At 39.8% G+C, this 21,784-nt stretch overlaps 2 protein-coding genes across 2 annotated transcripts in view; one reads left to right on the forward strand and one right to left on the reverse strand.

The window, feature by feature from the left end:
• Window positions 1-21,784, reverse strand: part of TNNI3K (TNNI3 interacting kinase) — a 164,204-nt gene that overhangs the window by 19,448 nt on the left and 122,972 nt on the right. Inside the window, exons 22-23 of the mRNA XM_073357332.1 lie at window positions 2,490-2,549; window positions 633-802 (exon numbers count right to left, since the gene is read on the reverse strand). Of these exons, the coding sequence (XP_073213433.1) occupies window positions 633-802; window positions 2,490-2,549 (230 nt within the window). The remainder of the gene's footprint in view (window positions 1-632; window positions 803-2,489; window positions 2,550-21,784) is intronic.
• LRRC53 (leucine rich repeat containing 53) lies at window positions 3,723-20,633 on the forward strand. The gene is made up of 6 exons (XM_073358067.1): window positions 3,723-3,741; window positions 4,246-4,359; window positions 9,713-10,522; window positions 13,247-13,774; window positions 18,006-19,351; window positions 19,710-20,633. Exons 1-6 carry the CDS (start codon window positions 3,723-3,725, stop codon window positions 20,631-20,633), a joined length of 3,741 nt encoding a protein of 1,246 aa, XP_073214168.1.

Genomic DNA, 21,784 nt, shown 5'->3' on the forward strand with positions numbered 1-21,784 from the left:
TTATTGCTTAACTTTTCTTTGCTCAGAATTTCAAATGCAAACAACAAACCATAATGTAAAAACCAGCTCCTGCAGGTTCACTGGCAGGTAATGGAAAAGTGTGTGTCTACCTACTGAGCACTTTTAACGACACCCCTGGATGGGCAGTCATCATTCTTTGCTGTCCTACAGTAGAGCAGTGTTGCCATGTCTGCAGTCCAAGCAGTTGTCTAAATACCCCCATCACTGTTCTAATTTTTTAAAATCATGAACAAAATCTATATTAATATTAGATTTTGTGAAACCTTTAGAATGAAGCATCCACTTGTGGCCTAGCCAACCAGATAGAGTCCATAACATTTTAAATACCTTGGGCTCATCATACTGTTGTAGGACTATCTGAGAAGCTAGGATTCTGAAACACTTTTCAAACCTTTATACAGCAGCAACTACATATCATATGATTATTTAGTTATGGCATTGCCCACTACGTACAAGGTGCTTAACAAACAACCGAGAAGGACGGTCCCTGATTTGGGAATCTCACAGTCTATGGAAGATGACAGATGTCTCCTTGGATGCACTTTCTTGATGCTGCCCAGCACACTGTCCCATAGTAAGAGCTAGTCCAACCTCAAGGGTTTGCCACTTACCTTTGTGACCAAACAGCATAAGCTCTTGCATTCAAGGCGTATTCCAACTCAAATCGGTTACGTAAAGCTGCAACATGGCTACGGCCAGGACCTCCTCGTGCAACGAGACAGTCAGAAGAAGAGGAAGGAGACAAAGAGCCACTGCTGTTACTGGAGGCTGGAGACATCAACTGGATTATAAAAGAGAATTGTCAACATTTGCTCATGAGCCTTAACAGTGTTAAAGAGGCTTCAACGCACTGAGCATGTGCAATAGAACACAAGAATTTTGCTGCAGTCTTGAATTATTTTTATTCTCCTCTTTCTCATTAATATTTGTGTCGCTTCTTTCTTCTGCTGCATTGGCTGAAAAAAGCAGTGCCTCCTGACTTTGATCAGCAGCACATGAGAGCTGAATGCAGCTTACCGAGGGAAGTGGTAAATTCATCATCTCTTGGAGTCTTTAAATTGAGATTGGATGTGTTTCTAAAAGATATGCTCCAGTTCAGCCATGAGTTATTGGGCTTGATAGTGTTCACTTACATAGGAGAGAAGAGTAATTCCCGCCACTTCAGGAATTACTGGGTGAAATTCTATGGCCTGTGTTCTATAGGAAGTTATGCTAGATGAGCATAGCAGTCTCTTCTGGCCTTATAATTCACGAATCTCTAAGTACAAACCCAGAATGGCAGGTCAGGCGTGTAGTGTTAGGAGGCATTTAAAAGTTTAAAAAGGTACGAAATCAATTTTCTGAGTGAGGGGAGAGGAAACAAAAGGGACAAAGAATCTCATCACCCCACATTTCATCCTTTGTTGCCTGTAGCACTTAACAACTCTCCACAGATTTTGTTCCTTAAAACTCTCCTAAACAGCGTTTTGCCATGGAGACAATGGAGCTTAAGATTAACTTCTTAGATAAATAAAGTTTCTTTTTTTGGTTCATAGCCCAGATTTCATCCTACATGCACTGCTGCCTATGTATCACAGAAGCCAGTTCTCCCATGAGACAGCACGGTTACTTGTGATATAGTACTTCACTTGTTTTAAAAACTTAAAAGCTTCCACCTACACACAAAGCAACCTGCTGCAGTCAGAGCATGAAAAAATGTAATAGATTACAAGGAATCTGCTCTGACCCTTTAGTTTAAGAGCAGTGATACGTTTTAAAGAAAAGGGGGAATTTTTATCATTGTCATTCTCATTTATCATTATCATTTTATCAATTTTTATCGCACACACACACACACACACACACACACACACACACACACACACACACACACAGCAAATGTAAATTCAGGGACTGGAGTCCCTAATCAAGCTCCTTCCTGTTTGATCAGTTATCTTCATTAGGCTGAATGCTGATAGATCCAATTGTTTATTAGCCACAGAGAAAAGCAGAAATGTAGCTTTGTATTTCTCTTTTTATGTTTCCTCTTTTAATCCCCCTCCCTAAAATCCATGTCAAAACTCGTCTTTCTAGCCAAGCAGACCTGGGATTGCTAGGTGGGGAGAAGTGGGTCTGCCTAAGACTACTGCAAGGTACATCCCTGCAATGCTGACCAGTCTCCCTCTGCAGCATTACCATCTCTGGAAATGCAGGGAGCCAAGAGCAAGTGAGAGACCTGATCTCATATCACACTCACAGCAGTGTGTTCTGTCAGGCTGGCCTTTGGCCTTCTTCTTCTTAGGGCACTCATGGGGCTATAGTTTACTGTATCACCTTAAAATTTAATGAGGGAGGTTACAACTGGGTGAAGCGGGTCAACAAATTCTGTGGTCTCTTTCACACTTGTGTTGCTCTCCAACTTGCATTCACATTTGCTCATTTGGTTTGGTGCATTCCTATTACTTAACTGCAGGAGCTTATATCTTTACCTCAATATTGCATAGGCATTCTTCTAATTTTGTGACTACTTCAGAAAATTCTGGTCTTCCCTGTGAATACAAGAGAGAGAGAGAGAGAGAGAGAGAAAGCAGGCACATTTTGTATTGCAAATCGAAGAGGGGCTGGTAGCTGCAGTTTTGATTTTTAAAATGTGGCTATCTGCATTTGTAGGAGACCCTGACCAGGAAAAATGATACCATTTACAGATAAGCCTGCTTGCATGCAGCCTGTTCTAACTTCCCTTCTAGACTCTATACAGATTAAAAAAGGGGGTGATTGTGGAGCCTCTCCCCTTCTCTCTCTGCATTCCTTGGTGCCACCATGAGTATACTTGCATGTCCAGATCTTATAACATGAGCATTTTCTAGAAGCCACAAGTGCAGCACTTCTGGTTTTCATAGGGCCTGCAAGCATGTAATTTATCAGATGTGCACTTAAGGAGACTTCTTTAATGCCAAGACAGGGATCAATACTTGGACTGGTGGCAACCCCTCCCCTCCCACCTCCCACTTTAAAAGTCTGAGAGTCTGTCCCTGCAGCTCTTACTCACACGCGTAATCAAACTGACAGCAGCCAGACAACACACATGAGCAGGACTTCAGAATTTGGCTTTAAATCTCAATTTTAGATTTAGTAGGGTTGTAGCCATACTACGCTAATAGGTTCTTATTGCTAATCTAAGTGCTTTGTGACACATTGTGCAATGTGTCCACAACAGAGGGCCAACCTGTGTGATGCTAAGAGCTTCTGTTATGTGCTCCAAGCTGAGAAGTAGTGGGGACACTTTTGAAAGCTGTTGTGTCTCATATTCTGAGTGCCTTGGATTAATGCAACTAGACTCAGCAGTAAAAACCTATTCACTTTATTGAATAGCTTTTGTCTTCTCTCTTAACACTGAATGGGTTAAATTTGTCCAACATCTCCTGACCCCAATGCACAGAGTCTTTTGCAAAACCAAATATGGGTTCTTGAAGACTGTCTCTTCTTCAGTTGTTCTACGGCTTTGGTCAGGAGCATGGAGAGGATTGGAGCATGGAGAGGCTGTAGTTCTGCAGAGCACGTAAGCACATGTTTATCCTACAGAGTGATTAAGTCCCATTGACTTTAACGATCCAAAGCCTATTGGAGTCAATGGAAGGACTCCCGCTGACTTCAATGAACATGGATTAAGCCCATAATTATTAACGTTAAGCATGTGTTTATGTACTTTGCTGAATCGGGACATGAGTCCTGTCAAAGCAAGTAGTTTTATTTTGATTAAAACACAAGAACTAGCTAAATATAAAAGGAACTGATTATGAGTTGCTGTCTTTGATTTTCTGGGTACAAATGTGCCCTTGGAAACAACCGCAATTATCGTTTGCAGCATGTAGTTGTCTAAGTACCTGATACCTGGATACAGTCTGGTGGTTAGGTGAGATGAGCCATGAGTTTGCCTTAAATTAGTTGCAAATGCTAAGCTTTGCCCTCTAAATTTGAGTCCCTTTTAAGAACTGGACCAAAATATCACATAAACATACACTGTTGTCTCACTTGTACTGTATCTTTTAACAAACCAGGGGTAATGGAAAATTTCAGTCATAAGTGCTGGACATCTTTCTGGGCCATAAAATTCACCATTCTCTCATGACAAATTAAAATAGCCTTAAAAATGCAGAGGCCACTAATTTACTTAATTACCCACTTGCAATTAAACCCTGAATAATAAATGTCAATAACATGAAATATATGCTCTTTTTCTTTTAGGTACATTGCTCATTCTACTTGCTATGGTGATTCAGTTAATACCATCATGTCCCTCCTCATGCCTGGTATGCACAGAAAATGTTACTCTGTGTCAAGGATTAACATATATACCAGGTAATCAAGTAAGACACTTCAAGAGAACTGATATTTATTATATACAGTGAGCTCACTGCAATACTCTAATTGTATTGACTGTTTCTGGACTCTGCGTCTGAAAGCAAATCTCTGCAATTGCTGTCTAAGGAGTGATAACATTGTTTTATTTCTCTTTGCCTAGCAGCCTTACCAAAACTATTCTAAGGCCTTCAGAGGTAATTGAAAACCTTTGTTACTGAGAAAAGAGTCATTTCAGGCAGCAAGACACTTAAAAAAAAAGATTGTTTTAATAAGTTATTGTTCACATATTGTGCAAAGTTCAAGCCTTACACTGGCTGAACGAACTATGAATTGCCTCATAACCCTGCCAGGCAATTCTACAGCATTAGTAAGATTAAGTGATATACCAGCGATACAGATTAGAATCAAAGTGCATTATGACATTATAATTCTGAAACAATGGTTTCTTTTTATTGGGGCTAAATGAGCTGTGGAAATTCTACCAAGATATGTTGACTGTATTCATTACATATTGCTTGCTTAAGTCAATTTAATAAGACACCTTATTAACAAATTTAAACCGAATGTGACTTTCATACTGATGCTAAGTAACATACTTTGTTTATTGCAAAAAGCAGAAAATTTCTAACACTAGCTCAGAAAACGGAAAGGCATTATCAGCTTAAGAAACCAGAAGTACTAATAGCCATAAAACTAAAGAATGCTTGGCACTTAGACCATCTTTCATCCATAGTTCTCAAAGTGCTTCACTAAGGTGGGTAAGTGTTATTAAGTCCAGTTTACATAGGGGGATGCTAAATCAAAGAGAGGTTAAGGTCCAGATGTAAAGCCCAGTGAAGTCAACAGGCTGCCAATGACTTGTCTAAAGTCATATAGGCCTTGATTCAGGAAAGTATTACACATGCTTAAGTCTCATTGAATCAGTTAAACATGTTCTTAAGAGGTGACCTGAAAAGGGATAGACTTAAGCACATACTAAACTACTTCCCTGACAGTGAGCTACTGACAGAGCCAGAAATGGATTCCAGAACCAAAAAAATCCAGGACTCCAAGACTGCTGTAGGTCTTGGGGTCAGAATACCTCGGTTCAAGCATTTCCCAACAGAATGTTAAGCCTGCTATGAGACTAGTGAGGGTACAATAATTCCAAACTCCAAATCATTAGAAATTAAGGTCCCACTTTGTTATGAATTCACCGACTCCCAGAATGTCCTGACTGAGGGCTTGCCTACACTGGAAAATGTTTCAGCCGCACAGCTGCAGCGCTTCAGTGTAGAACTGCCTCCGCCAACGGGAGGCGTTTTTTCATTGGTGTAGGCAATCCATCTCCCCAAGATGCAGCAGCTAGGTTCATGGAAGAATTCTTCTGTTAACTTAGCGCTGTCTACTTTGGGTGTTAGGTCAGCTTACCTAAATCGCTCAGGTGTTCGGATTTTTCGCATCCCTGTATGATGTATTCAAGCCAACCTAATTTTCTAGTGTAGACCAGGCCAGAGAAGACTAATGTTATTAATATTGCTATTCAATATTACTGAACATGTTACACAGATTGTATTTTGAATTCCCAGAATGTAACATTTGTAGGATCTTGTCATAAATATAAAGGGAAGGGTAACCACCTTTCTGTATACAGTGCTATAAAATCCCTCCTGGCCAGAGGCAAAACCCTTTCACCTGTAAAGGGTTAAGAAGCTAAGGTAACCTAACTGGCACCTGACCCAAAGTGACCAATGAGAGGACAAGATACTTTCAAATCTGGAGGGGGGGGGAAGGTTTGTCTGTCTGTGTGATGCTTTTGCCGGGAACAGATCAGGAATGCAGACTTACAACTCCTGTAAAGTTAGTAAGTAATCTAGCTAGAAATGCGTCAGATTTCCTTTTGTTTAATGGCTGGTAAAATAAGCTGTGCTGGATGGAATGTATATTCTTGTTTTTGTGTCTTTTTGTAACTTAAGGTTTTGCCTAGAGGGATTCTCTATGTTTTGAATCTGATTACCCTATAAGGTATTTACCATCCTGATTTTACAGAGGTGATTCTTTTAACTTTTTTTCCCCCTTGATAGCTGTTCTCAGCCTACAGAAAAATCCTTAAGTTACAAAAAGACACAAAAACAGGAATATACATTCCATCCAGCACAGCTTATTTTACCAGCCTTTAAACAAAAGGAAATCTAATGCATTTCTAGCTAGATTACTTACTAACTTTACAGGAGTTGTAAGTCTGCATTCCTGATCTGTTCCCGGCAAAAGCATCACACAGACAGACAAACCCTTTGTTTCTCCCCCCACCCCAGATTTGAAAGTATCTTGTCCTCTCATTGGTCATTTTGGGTCAGGTGCCAACTAGGTTACCTTAGCTTCTTAACCCTTTACAGGTGAAAGGGTTTTGCCTCTGGCCAGGAGGGATTTTGTAGCACTGTATATAGAAAGGTGGTTACCCTTCCCTTTATATTTATGACAGATCTGATTGTCTAAAGATGACATCACCTGATGCCATGTGCAACTGCCATAATGTATGTGCAAAGACAGTATTTTGTGCACAAAGGGCTGCTTAGTTGTTGAGACACAGGCCTGGTCTACACTAGAAAATTAAGTTGGTTTAACTATGTCACTTGGGAGTGCAAAAAGTCCACACACCTTCTGACATAGTTAAGTTAACCTAATTCCCAGTGTAGACAGCTCTAGGTCAACAGAAAAATTCTTCCATTGCTCTAGCTGTGCCAATGGCAGAACCCCTCCTGCCAGCGTAGGTTCTGTGTACACTGAAGCACTGAATGGCACAGTTGCAGCAATGCAGCTGTGCTGCGGTATAATTTCAAGTCTAGATAAGTTCCCAGAATCAGATAAATGGACTGCCAGTCTCTACATTATCCAGCGTGAGAAAAAACTGATAGAAGCTACATTAGTCTGGCCACTTTATATTACCCATTGCCTGGGGAGATTGACAAAGTCCCTAGAAAGCTATGAGCAAATGATTTGTTTTTACTAAGCAACAAATCTTTAGGGCAAAACAATCTTTGACAGCATGTGCATAATGGTAAGTGCCAGGTTAAGTGCACACAAACCCTGTTATTTACACTCAAGCTAGAGTTTGGGTGTGCAAACAGGTAGCTCTTCATTCAGCCCGCCTGCCTACCCCAACTTTTGGATGCATTAGGCCTATGCATTGGGCTGCGTGCACACCTGAGTCAGAAAAATGTGAGTGCATGCATGGCTGAAGATTTAGTCATTCATATAATGTAGCCAACCAAAAAAGGTTACTTTAAAAAGATTCACTCGACTCTTTTGAAGTGTTTGTACAGCACCTCGTGCAGTGGGGCCCTGCTCCATGACTGGGTGCCTAGACACTACCACGTAATTAGTAAGTCAGTGAGTCAATAAATGTTTTCCGTTAAAGCAACAGATTTTCTTTAATGCAGAAACAGGAACAAGCCACACAAACAAAAGTAAAATGAGCCTTCTTTCAACACCATTTTACGCTATCAGAAGCAAATTTTTCATTTACTTTATTAGCCTGAATGTTGCTGTACAGTCTATTGATTGTCATTTTAAAAACTGTCATAAGAGTCCAATAACTTAAGTGTGTTATAGAGATGCTGCAATAACTTATTGTTCTATCACTTTTATCATGCAAACACTGCTGGACTCCTGAAGACAACATTCCAAGTCACCCTCAAGCGATTATTCCAATTGGATGGACCATAGTTTGAAGTTAAGAGGATGTTTCCCTTTGATCATGCAGAGGCGTTTATTTAATGCAACACGTATCTGATAGGGGTCTTTGCTCACTGGCGCATATGGGACTGCCATGTGAAAATCCTCAGGGCATCCATAACAGAAAAGACCCCCTTCATGTTTATTAGTTTTAGTCTCAGAGGAAAGAACAACATCATATTGTAAAGGGGAAAAAAAACCAGTTGAGTTCCTAGTACAGATAAACAGTAATGCCCGTGACTTGGTTAGGTAGCTCAAATGCCAGTGCCTGTTCAGAAGGGGCGCTCTTTACAAACAACAGGGGTGCTGCAGGACAGGAATGAGGCCTGCTGACGGAGCTGTGTGTGAGAAGCAAGGACAGTGGTTTGCCTGCACTATGCCTGGCACAAAATGTTAGTTTCGCCCTTCCACAAGCAATGAAAAGTCCATCCCAAACTAACAACAGTGACAGCAGAAAGCCATGCTTTAACTTTGGCTTCTAGTGGAACAGATCGTTTTCTGTTTCTTGAACAAATATGTCATGTCAGTGCACAGCTAAACAAATAAAATAAAAAATCTAATATTCTGATGCATGTGAAATTACATGCAGGTTATGATAAATTACCCAGCCCTTAGATGAGCTCACATGAGGGCTAGCTGGCTGCAATGTAATCTAGACAAAACAGAGATTATGCTGTTGGGTTGGAGGAAGCAGCTTAAAGGGCTGGCAGAATTTCTATTGGTGCCCCAGACTGAGGGAGTTTTGTTACCCAGTTTGTAACACAAGGGTGCAACCTGGTGGGTTGTTAAATCCTGGGCTGCTCCTGGATGCCAAATCAGGGCCAATGGCCAATAGCTTCCCCATCCCCATCTATGCCTGGCAAGAAGAATGTGACCTTTTCTTCCAGATGCAGGGACCTTGCCACAATTATCCCCCTTTTTCATGTTGAGATTGATTGCTGCAATGTCCTCTATACAAGGCTGAACCTTGAGACCGCTTGGAAACTGATGCTAATACAGAATGCTGCAGCCTGCTTATTAAGTCGAGTTTCATGCGGCAAGCGTGTTACATCAATGCTCTGGGGACCAAAACATTTCGGGGTGGGATGCAAAGGGTTAGTATTAACCTCGGAAGCTAGTCATCTAGTGTAGACACCTGGGAGATTCCCCATGCGCTGGTGCCATAGCTGAGACCAGTGGGGATACTAGAGCTGGAGCTCCATTGCTGTAACTGGGAGAGAGCTGGTATCAGGCTGTTCTCCGGGAGCGGCTCAGCCTCTTGGTCCACCAGAAGCTGGATCAGTTAACCATCCAAATGCACTGCAAAGCCTGTCTTTCCTTCAGGTTTTTGGGGAGGGGAGTGGGCTGAGGGGTTTGGGTCTATTTTAATTCCCTCAATACATTTGTCGGTGAATATTCATGTACCTGTCAAGCTGGGATGACCCGTCTTTTATCTCACATTATTCATTTATTGAAGGGGTCCCTATAAAGGATTTCAGACATCTAAATAAATAAAATATGAAGCATTTCCTTAAAATCAGAAGAAGTGAAAAAACTATTTTCCCATCTGTAACAGCCCTTGTTAGTGTTAAGATATGGATTGAGACCCAGCCCATGCCTACATCCTGTAGGTAATGCCTCTATTCCTTTTTTACAGCTGCTCCTGGAACCACAAAAGCTTTAATTGTCACTGATGGAAATATCACTTCATTAGAAAGCTTCAACTTGTCCCTCCTGGTCAACATAACTCTACTAAGGCTAAGTAGCAACAGAATTACAGACATTAAAGAAAATGCTTTTAATGGACTTCGAGATCTGAAGACTCTACTGTTAGACCAAAACCAAATATCAAGCTCTTCTATCAGTGATAATACCTTCAGTGAGCTTCAAAAGCTGCAAGTCCTGGTGCTAAGCAACAATGCTTTGAGCAGCATCTATGGGACCTGGTTCAAAAATATGAAGGGCCTTATGAGACTGCAGCTAAATGGAAATCAGATCACTAATCTTACGGAGAGCAGCTTTGGAACCGCCTGTCTTGATAGTCTTAGGAGTCTGGATTTATCTAACAATTTCATTAGTTACATTGAGAAAAATGCCTTCCAACACCTACCTCAGCTGAAAGAAATGGACCTTTCCCGAAACAGGCTGGCGCTCATTCCAGACATGTTTTCTCCACTCCCTCAGCTAATTCTTCTAAGCTTAGATCAAAATCAATGGAATTGCACATGCAAACTTTGTGATCTAGCTTTCTTCTTAAGGAGCTTTGTGAATTCTTCAATCAGGTTGCTCAAAAATGCCAATGATATAAACTGCAGAGCTTCCAAAAACCCCACAGTTCACAATGTGCTTGAGCTAACTGAGGCCAACTGTAACTCAGATCCTCAAAACTTTACTGCTATTCTAAAAAACAAAAAGATGAATTCCTATTGGCGGGATGTTACTCTGGTAGCTGTGCTTTGCTTTGTAGGTAATGTATAGTCTGGCCCTCTACTTTTTTTTGCACATAAACTATCTTAATATCAGAAAAATATAGGCCAAAATTTTCAAACTTGGGTGCCTAATGTTAAAGGCCTACATTTATAGTTAGGCTCTCAAATAAGTGGTCTGATTTTCAGGAGTTGAATACACTCTGATCCAACTTGTCAACCGTGGGGTTAGTTGCCTAACTGTAGGCACCCACGTTTGAAAATTATGGCCACAGTACTTATTAATTGGCCAGACTTTTACAAATCTTTATGTTATAAAAACATAAGAATGGCTGCACGGGATCAGACCAATAGTTCATCTAACTCAGCATCCTCTCTCTGACAGTGACCAGGGCCAAATGCTTCTAGCAGCTGGAGGTTTAAGGATGTCTGTGGCATGGGGTTGCGTCCCTGATCATCTTGGCTAACAGCCATTGATAGATCTATCCTCCATCAACTTTTCTAATTTTTTTGAACCCAGTTATACTTTTGCCCTTCACAACATGCTATGCCAATGAGCTGATTGTGCATTGTGTGAAGAAATACTTCCTTTTGTGTGTTTTAAACCTGCTGCCTATTAACTTCATTGGGTGACCCTAAGCTCTTGTGTTTGTGAAGGGGCAGATAACATTTCCCGAGTCACTTTCTCCGTACCTTGATGACTGTATAGACCTCTCTCATACCCCTCCTTAGCCATCTCGTTTCTAAACTGAACAGTCCCAGTCTTTTTAATTGCTCCTTGTATGGAAGCTGTTTCATACCCATAATCATTTTTGCTGCTCTTCTCTGAAACTTTCCCAATTTTAATATATCTTTTTTGAGATGGGACAACCAGAACTGAATGTAGTATTCAAGGTGTGGAGGTATCATGATTTATATTGCCGCATTATGATATTTTCTGTTTTATTATCTATCCCTTTCCTAATGGTTCCTAACATTCTGTTGGCTTTTTTTTACTGCGGCTACACACTAAGCAGATGTTTCCAGAGAACTATCCATGACTTCAAGATCTCTTTCTTGAGCGGTAACAGCTAATTTACTTGCCATCATTTGATATGCATATTTGGGATTATTTTTCAAGTGTGCATTACTTTGCACTTATCAACATTGAATTTCATTTGTATATTCAGTAGAACTTTCGACAAACATTTCATCACTTAGCCTAATATTCAGTATTGATTCAGAATGGGACATGCCAGGCAGCATTAGTAGCAGCCACTGTCACAAATCATTTTAGTGGAATGGGTTGGTCACAGTGTTTTTCTCGTCTCCGTCAAATTCCATCAAATACATAAAGAGTGTTGCCATCCTCCCTGCGGAATGAAGGAACAATTGTGCCTGGTATGTTACACAGATTCCTGTGCAGCTGGCAACTGCTGTCCTTGTACATACATAGGTACAGTTTTACCTTACAATCTAAAGTCTAGCCTGCAGCCATACCATTGCCTGAAGTCATACCACCTCAGGCTGTGATCTCGTTTGATTTCACAAGCTAAGAAAGGTTAGATCTAGTCAGTGCTTTGATAGGAGACTGCCAAGGAAAACAAACAAAACCAATCACAAGGGGGCTGCGTGCAATGAGATTGGTGATTTGGTAGGTGGTACTTCTCCCGCTGAGTACAGAGAGAACCAATGCCCTGGAATACTGCTGTACTGAGCTACCTGCAAACACTCAGCCCTATCTTGGCAGGGCGGGGGGGGGGGGGGGGGGGAGGGATCAGCAGAGTGGAGTAATCCTTTCTCTATCACCACAGAAACAACCCCAACTTAATGGTGTAGCTTCCGCAATGCTAGCACCCCCCACCCACAGCCTGGAGGAAATGTCCCAGAGCATCTGCACAGTAGTGCATCCTGTGACCTGGCCCCTCGACCAACCGTCACCTGTGCACTGCTACAGACTGAGGCCCTAGAGAGCTACCAACCCACCCCCTATATGCAGCTTCCCCACACCTCGCATATTAATACAAGAAGACAGAATTATCTAAGGCTGTAAAAAAATCATATGACTTTTTACTGTCCTGTTGGAGACAGTGATGATGTAATTAAACATAGTATGGTAATGCATTCACAGAAGCAGGCAGAGTTAAGGTTGTGGCTTAATTTTGGCATTTCCTGATTTTGAGTGCTTAAAGATGCCACCTTAATACTTTCTGAATGGCGGTTTTCAGTACAGAATTTTATATATGACTTATCCTTTTCTTGTCTATGTGTCGCGTTTGTTGTAGAGTTGCTCATTCTAGGAGGTTGGGTTTTTTTAAGCTGTTTTTAACTTCATTTTGAAGAGTTTATATAAAGCTTCCTTCATTTGGGAGTCAGTGGGTGGCATTTCAAAATGGTAAAATGACCTTTCTAGAAAGAGGCGAGGGAATTTGAGCCTATTAGACTTGACAGCACCCCTTTAGTTCAGTAATTGTACCACAGAAGAAATGGAGTCTCAGCTTCTCCCTTCTGCTAAAGAAATCCCTAGTCATTACAAATATATTTGCTTCTTGAATAATTGCTATAGAAAATGTTGCACTAGATACTTCTATGGAAAGATGGAATAATACAGATAAAATATTCACTGCTTAATTGGATATTTTTTCTATATTTTAAAAACCCCGTAAGGCAGGAAACCTACCGTAGCAATTATAATTAATTACATTCCTACATGTACGTTTAACATTGGATGATTTATACCTTTAGGTACATGATTGTGTCTTTGACGAACCTTGTATCTGTCACAGGAGCTGTTGGTCTCACTTGCCTAGTTTTAGCCCTCCTTAACTGGAAACTTCAACAAGGCAAAGCAAATGAACACACATCAGAAAACTGCTGTTGCAGAATTCTAGATGAATCCCAGTGTGGTCATGAGCCAAGAAATTACCTCATTGAGGGATCCTGTAACTGCCACTTAACTCAGGAAAATGAAATAAAGGTCACGTCTGTTGTGGGGTCCGGAAGGGAAATGCCACTTCTACAGGAAAACAGGCATCAAGCAACAGAAAAGGCAGACACTATGTCCATAGGGCTAGACACACCACTCAGAAGCATTCAAAGAGAGAATGAACACAAAAAGAGTGGCTCATTTTTATGCCTTAAATGCAGAATGGTAGAATCATGTCCTCAAGAGCCTTATGAGAGTATGCCTATAACAAATGAAGCAGGTGCCCTAACAAAAGATTTCCACAGAAGAGTTACAAAACCAAGCACCTTTGAGCAGTGGGAAGATTTACAGACTACAGTGCTGCAGGAACTTTCACAGACTGATAAAGGTGAGTTTTCTTTTTAAAGACAGTACTAACAGGATCCAATGGCAGGCAGCAATATGAAATTTGAGATACAAAAATAAATGTTCTGGGCCTGATTCTCCACTGCCATGTACCTTGGGCAGCAATTGATACTTGAGCAAAGTGGGTGATTTGGTAACATTATACACCCACTCTGCATGGGTATAAATGACTGTAACAAGTGCAATGTGGTGAAGAATCAGGCCCAGACACAAGATGGTGAAAGTTTCCTGTGTTTGAAATTGGTGTAAGCTCATGCCTTGCTTTCGCTAAAGTAGGACAAGTATGAGATCCGTGTTAAAGAGAAGGACATTTGGCTGTCCTTCTTTGGGACACTGAAAAAGTAGACTGGTTTGTTGAAAAGTAGGGCAGTCCTACAAAAAGCAGGCTATCATGTTTCCCTAGTACCCCTTCACACTCTCAAAGCTTTTTCTCAATAGCAAGCTTGTCTTTAAGAAGAAACACCCCCGCCCCACATACCCAAATTACAATAATGGGAGGATACTGGCATTTGATATTGACATTTGACTGGCTCTAACTCTAGAGTGGCTGTCCATCTTGTAATGATATCGCAGCTAATACTCCTTATGGAAGATGACAAATCAATAAAGTGACCTTGTATTGCCTTTCCACGATAACAAGAAAAGAAAAGGAGTACTTGTGGCACCTTAGAGACTAACCAATTTATTTGAGCATAAGCTTTCGTGAGCTACAGCTCACTTCATTGGATGCATACTGTGGAAAGTTTAGATCTTATTATATACACACAAAGCATGAAAAAATACCTCCTCCCACCCCACTCTCCTGCTGGTAATAGCTTATCTAAAGTGATCACTCTCCTTACAATGTGTATGATAATCAAGTTGGGTCATTTCCAGCACAAATCCAGGTTCTCTCACCGCCCCGCCCCCCATACACACAAACTCACTCTCCTGCTGGTAATAGCTTATCTAAAGTGATCACTCTCCTTACAATGTGTATGATAATCAAGTTGAGCCATTTCCAGCACAAATCCAGGTTTTGTGTTGGAAATGGCCACCTTGATTATCATACACACTGTAAGGAGCGTGGTCACTTTAGATAAGCTATTACCAGCAGGAGAGTGAGTTTGTGTGTAAGGGGGGGTGAGAAAACCTGGATTTGTGCTGGAAATGGCCCAACTTGATTATCATACACATTGTAAGGAGAGTGATCACTTTAGATAAGCTATTACCAGCAGGAGAGTGGGGTGGGAGGAGGTATTTTTTCATGCTTTGTGTGTATATAATAAGATCTTCTAAACTTTCCACAGTATGCATCTGATGAAGTGAGCTGTAACTCACAAAAGCTTATGCTCAAATAAATTGGTTAGTCTCTAAGGTGCCACAAGTACTCCTTTTCTTTTTGTGAATACAGACTAACACAGCTGTTACTCTGAAAGATGACAAGAAAGGCACATTGATTTTGTGGCTGGTGTTGGAAAATACCTGCCTCTGCCACAATCTTTGCCAGGGATATAGATTTTCTTGCATTAACAAGTTTTTAAAAAGAAAACGCAACAAACTTCTGATATTTGGGGAAATCCTAAAATAATGTGTTCATGCTATTGACCAGGTCTTCATGCGCTCTCACAACTAAGGAGTCTTATCCCTACATGAATCTCCTTTCTGGAGGCAGAGCTTTCTCTCAGTAAATGAAGTCCTTCTAGATATCTCTCTTCATGTCCTTTGCTCCCTCTCCTCTGCTTCTGTACTGTTCCCTAGGTATGGACTTCCCTCCTTAGCTCACTGAGGCAACACTCATGGTCTTGCAAATTCACTGCTTTCAGGAAGCCTCACGAACACTCAAACACAATAAAATCCTGCCAATCTGCCACTACATTAAACATATGCAGGCTATTCCTCTGGTTCTCTCACCTCATTTTGTGATCTCTCTCAATTTAGGTGAATTACGCAGGACAACATGAAGCACATTAGCTGCTTTGAGAGCTCCTATGACAACAGCTCGTATCCAGCAATTTATGGGTTTAGTTCATAACCAGGAATGTTATTGTAATATATTTATTTCATACATGTTATCTGTTTTCCTTTTTTAATGTAGAGATTTATTCCCCAGGGCTTCCACGTTATTCTCCAGATGCCACATGTTTATTAATTTATTTTCTAAAGTTGCTACTTATTTTAAAATAGGAGTTTTAAGCTCTTTTATGATAGGAAACGAATCTGGATTTATTCATTTGCTTTTAGAAGTGTCACTAAACGAATTCCTTTTTATGAAATATTCAGGGCTAAAGGCAGAGCTTTGGGAGAGATATTCCAAAAGGTTAAAGTGATGGAGACTTCAGGCTACATCACGAGAGGTGCTGAGCAAAATGGAATTAATGGCAGATGCAGGTTCTCAGCACTTCTCAATCGAGTTGTGTGAATAATGGATTTTCCAGTTTGTTAGCAATTCCAAAAAACCAGGAAAAAGCAGGTTTGGGTGGAACCAAAAATGAAATGTTTCAGAATTTTCAGCAAATCAAAAAGTAAAACAAAATCATTTCAGGTAGAAATGATTTGTTTGACCCAAAACAAAATGTTTAATTTCAATTTTGACCATTTTAAAGGTTTTGGATTTTTTAAAAGAAAAGTTGTTTCAAACCAAAAGATCAATGTTTCATGTCAAAATGTGTTGCAATGCAGTGTTTTGTGGTGGCTTTGATTTTTTGGCTTTTTGACACAAACAATTTTACAAAACCAACACAAATTGGAAAAAAGCATCAGTGTTGCCAAATCCGCATTTTTCACCAAAAAAAGTTTTGCTGAAAAAAATGTCACCTAGAAGTACCCTCAAGGCTTCATGAGAAGGAAATTAGGGGTTAGATTCTGAAGCCTTTATTCACATTGGTGAGCAAGTTTCACAAATAGTCCCATTGACTTTAATTGGGCTACTGCTCCCATGAGTAACTGCTTGTTATTGGAATAAAGATTTCACAATCTGGCCCTTGGTTTGCTGGCTGCAGGTAATTCTGATTCCCCTCTCCCTCCCATCACCATCACTGTGGGCTCTTTACTAACCTAAAGGATGATCTACAAGGACACTACTGCTTGCTCTCATTCTATTGTCTGAGGGGTCACCTGCTCCACCTCTGTCTTATACCAGGGGACGGGGACAGGACAAAACATCAATATTGTGTGAATTGGCTCACTGAAGAGAATGGGGAAATGGTTCCTATGGTACTTTCTGCATGGACTCTGAGTACATCACCTGCATGATGCAGCCAAGTTCTATCAGTCTAGGCACTAGAGGTAACATTTTCAGAAGCACTGAAGTGACTTAAAAGCCTAAGTCTCATTTTCAAAAGTAATGTAGGCAGTTAGGAACCTAAGTTCCACTGATCTTTCAATGAGACATAAGCTCCTAAATCTTTTTTGAAAATGGGACTTAAGGTCTTGTGAAAATACTGCCATAAAGATTCTTTCATTTCCTTCCAAACTCAAAATTCCCATATGACAATGCACCTTGCTGTCCCAAGACACTAGGTTAGTAAGAACAGGGAAATGTCATTGAAGAAAAAACAAATACAGTTATACAAAGGTAAACTGAATGTGAAGATAAATTGGAAGGAAGAAAGTGGGGAGGAAGGAAGTAGGGTTCCTACCCATTCTTTTGGTTGGTCTTTATTATTTCACTTAAACAACAACAAGAAAATAGACTTAATCAAAGCTTTCTCCTGAGCTTGACTATTCCTAGGGTTTTCCCTGCAGATCACCTCGCACCACATCCCTAATTCCCTGTGCAGACAGACACCTAACTTGCTGATATTTTGAGTGGCATTAACAAAATCTACCTGTTGGCATGAGTCAGAAAAATACTGTTGCATCTTTATGCAGTATTCTACATGCCAGACAGTACGGAATATCAGCAGAAGATATTGCTATACTGCTTTAACAAAATTATAAATACACACATTATTATATGGATAGTTCTGATTAAGATTGAAGTTTTCTGAACTTCTATCAGTTAATTTTAATTCAACTGATTAAAATGTGACCACAGTGTGTGAGTGTAATTGCCACAGCGCTATAGAGTTAAAATGTTTTACCCAGATTGGACTGAGATGTTAGCTAAATGTTGGTGTTATGCCATAAGCAGAGAGAGCTTTTTGGCACTATAGACATAGGTGTTCCAAACATGTGCTTAGTCAGTGTAATAAAACTCTTCCATGTGCTAAATTCTAACATTTATTATTCAGCAGATATAAGGCATGACATATTTACTGGAAGATGTGCAATTCCTGTGCCTGCCTTAGCAAAAGAGAGACTTGAAAAGCATTTGACAAATGAATCGTGGCAGTCTCCATCAGAAGCGGAAGACGAGAGTTTAAAACATCATAGGCAAAGATATTTTATTACCAGCTCATCATCAGCACCTAACACACCAGTGGAATCAAAGGAACATTGTGTGCAAAAGATTTTACAAAGTCATAGATCACAACATGATGATCAATGTGGATTGCTGGAAAGGAGCAAAAATATTTCTTTGCAGCTACACAACTCCCTTATCTGTAAATATGTGAACTGTGATAAATTCCAGGGCTACACAAAAGAAAAGAAAGAAAATCACAGGGAAAATTTGAAGTTGGAGAAAAAGCAAACCAAAGCTCATAGAAGAGTAGTAGAAGATTGCTTTATGAATGATGAAGAGATGCCATTATCACAAGGAGTTAAGAAAAGATATATACCAAAAAGTGTTAGCTTTTATGTACCTGACCTGGCAACAGTAAACAGGTTGGATGTGATGATGATGGACTCAAGTAAGGTAGGATCTAATGTTCAAAGAAACCAAGCTATCACTTTGGAAAGCAGAGAGCACAACAGTTCAGAAGCAAGAAGTGAAGAAGGTAAATTGTCTTCTGCTAAGGGAGATATTGGAAGGAAAACCTGCATGAGGAAAGATGAAGCCAACTGGAAGACTAAAATGAAAATTAAAGGACAAGCCTTTTTAACTGTAAAAGTAAATTTACATCCCCTCAGAAAAGTGAGAATCCACCCAGAGAAATTACCTTGCAGTGAAAAACCACAACAAAAATCCAACCATCAACACAAAGAACCACCATTTGAATCCAAGAAGAAACTGTCACAGGCTTCCAACAAAGAGCTGACAAGAAAAAAAAGAAAATCAAACCAAGGGTCTTCTGTAGTTCCCCAAGAGCAGCCAGATACCAGAGAAGAGAAGGAGATTTATTCCAAAAACGTTGCTTCGCAATTCTCTGACAAGCAGACCTCGGCTAAGAGCAAAAAGGCCGAAAGTGCAACTATTATAACAAGTGCTGATGCAGCAGAATTGTCTGAAGAAAAGTGCGATAATCCAATAGTGAGTGTCCCTCATTCTTTTAAGAATATTTCTGATGCAAGAAATTCTAGAGCTCTCACATCTGTTCTTGCAGAAGCTGTAACGTACAACAGTAACTTACCTCCACCCTCAGCAAAGGAGATTGTGAGAAGTATTGCTCCAACTGTATCTCTTGCAACTCAGAATTTAGAAAATACTTCACAAGATGGGGCAAATGATATTTCCATATCCCTGTATTCTAGACAGGTAAATGAAGAAGACACAGGGGCTACAGAGTCATATGTATATGAAAATTCACAGACGACTACAAGAAAGGAAGAAGGTTGGGATTCTTCTTCAGCTCTTATTATCCAAACACAAGTCACAGACAACTAGCAGACAAAAAATCCCAACAGTGAATGTGATTTGGAACTAAAATCAGTTATAGAGAATACAGTAAAAAATGTCAATCAAGGCCAGATGGACAACCGAATATTAGAAAGCCAGAGTGAAAACTTAAAACAGGATAGAAAGATTGGAGAGTTGTGAAAAGGTTAAAGAACAATAATCATTAGAAGGAAATCTGCTTCCTGTGGAATCTTATAGTTTCACTGTTATACCACAGATTCCACCAGATATCAACCCAATGTCAACAGAAACATATTTTGTTCCCACAGAGCATCCAAATCACATCAGTAGTTTGCTTCTGTATACTGAAGCCAATGAGCATTTAATTTGTAGGAGCAAAGAAGGAACTGACAATACTGATAACCAGCATGGAACAGTTAACACTGAAGATGATGAGGTAAAAATAGAACAGAGAGAAAATAAACAGCCACCTAATGACAATGAGGAATTGTCTGAAGTGCTAATCCCGGACACACAAATGAACATGGATGGTATAGCCGAAGATATACCACAAATTCAGAATGATGTGGAGAGTGAAAAATGTAAACTATTTTGTACAAGCACTGTGAAAGTGTCTATTATGTCTAACACATCCAGTATCCCCAGTTCTCCTAAAACTAGAAATATACTACTATGTAGCGACATCAATTTTCAAATAAACAATAATATGTACACGGAGAATGTGCAGAATTTGCAACACATTCAAAACAATCAACCTGATGAAGATAACAATATTCACGAAGAAGGTGAAATGCCACTGGAAGAGCACAAAGAGCCTTCTGTATTACCAGAGTTAAAAGACATTAGTTCTGAGGTAGAAAATGAGGTGCCTTTAATTCCTAGCAGAATCAACAATGTTGAAAACACTGCTCCAAAAGCTACACTGTACCCACCATCTGCTGAATATGCTAATACATCACCTTTAGAGTCAGAACAAAGTGAGAAAAATAACTCAAATAACAATCACATTCCTCTTTTGCTTTCTTCAAAACTACAGACAAACAACCCCAGCCTTTCTGAAAATTCAAAATTCATTATTGTGGCAGAAAATTTCAAGAAGTCAATGAACATTAAACAATATTTGATTGAATGTGATGAAAAAATGCAAGACCAACCAACCAGAGACATTTTACTTGCTTAACTGAATACCATTTCTGGGGAAAGGATAAGTCAGAAGAGAGACACATGTCTGGTATTGTCAGAGTAGCCAAACAGTAGAATTCAGAACAAGAGACTCAGAACAACAAACAAGAGAAAGGTAAAACAGGGAACTGTTAACTGACCAGAGCAGCAATTGACATTTATGAACTGGAATATATAGCATGTATTTCAGGCAATGTACAAAATTACATTTACAACTACTATAAACCCTGCTATTCCTACTATGTACAGGTTACACCATTTAAAACATTTCTGTGCTACATTTATTACAGTCTTTGCTGAAGATAATGTAAAATCTTCTTTTTATCTGTAACTATTACATTCTATTTTAAATTCACCTAGATCTCTAAGATTTGTGGTCTCTTGGAGCAGTAAAACCTTTTATGCCCATTAAGTTCTTTTTGGGGGAAAGGAACTAAATAAAATTTGGGGCAACAGTCTGTATAAAGCCTGGTAAATTATGTTTAATCACTCGGTGGAGATCTCTGATTCAATCTTTTCAGACCCTCCAAACAATTAGCTATAATAGCTACAAGAACACAACGGTTTCTGTACAGAAAGGGGGTTAAGCAGCTCCAAGAGACTTGCATCTCCTCATTGTTATAAACTGAAGGTTTTGAAAAATAAATATCTCATTAACATATCAGCTTCCTAGGATGGATCTCTTGGGCTAGGCAACACATTATCATTTGGTTTTAGCAATCCTTCTTATGAGAGAAGAATGGGCCTTGGAGAGCAGGAAACAAAATAAAAAAGAATATGTATATTTATGACAATGACATTTCATGGAATGTACAGAAAGAAAAGATCCTACTTAAGAGATGTATCAAGTTAAGAAAAGTAGAAAGCACCAAGAAGCATAGAACACTAGGGGCCAAGTCCATAAATCACTTGCATAAAAATATGTCCCAAATAATTGGGATACTGTTTCCCATTTTCTTCAGACACAAGAGTTATGAAAACTCATAACTCATGATTGCTGGCCATTTACTCTGTTTCAACCAACCCGCAGTATGTCCCATACGACTGTGTACAGTAGAGGTTCTTTAAAGTATTAATTTCCCTAGAAATTAACTGGAAATTTAACATCTAGCTTTCTTCCTCTTGTTCTGACCTCTACATGTCTCATTT

This window comes from Lepidochelys kempii, chromosome 8 (genome assembly GCF_965140265.1).
Source record: "Lepidochelys kempii isolate rLepKem1 chromosome 8, rLepKem1.hap2, whole genome shotgun sequence".
NCBI lineage: Eukaryota > Metazoa > Chordata > Testudines > Cheloniidae > Lepidochelys > Lepidochelys kempii.

Excerpts from the sequence above, each read along its gene's own strand:
- LRRC53 (XM_073358067.1), top strand. Across the intron at positions 10,523-13,246 it reads AGCTGTGCTTTGCTTTGTAG|GAGCTGTTGGTCTCACTTGC; the intron begins GTAATGTATAGT and ends TATCTGTCACAG. Across the intron at positions 13,775-18,005 it reads ACTTTCACAGACTGATAAAG|CAGATATAAGGCATGACATA; the intron begins GTGAGTTTTCTT and ends TTTATTATTCAG.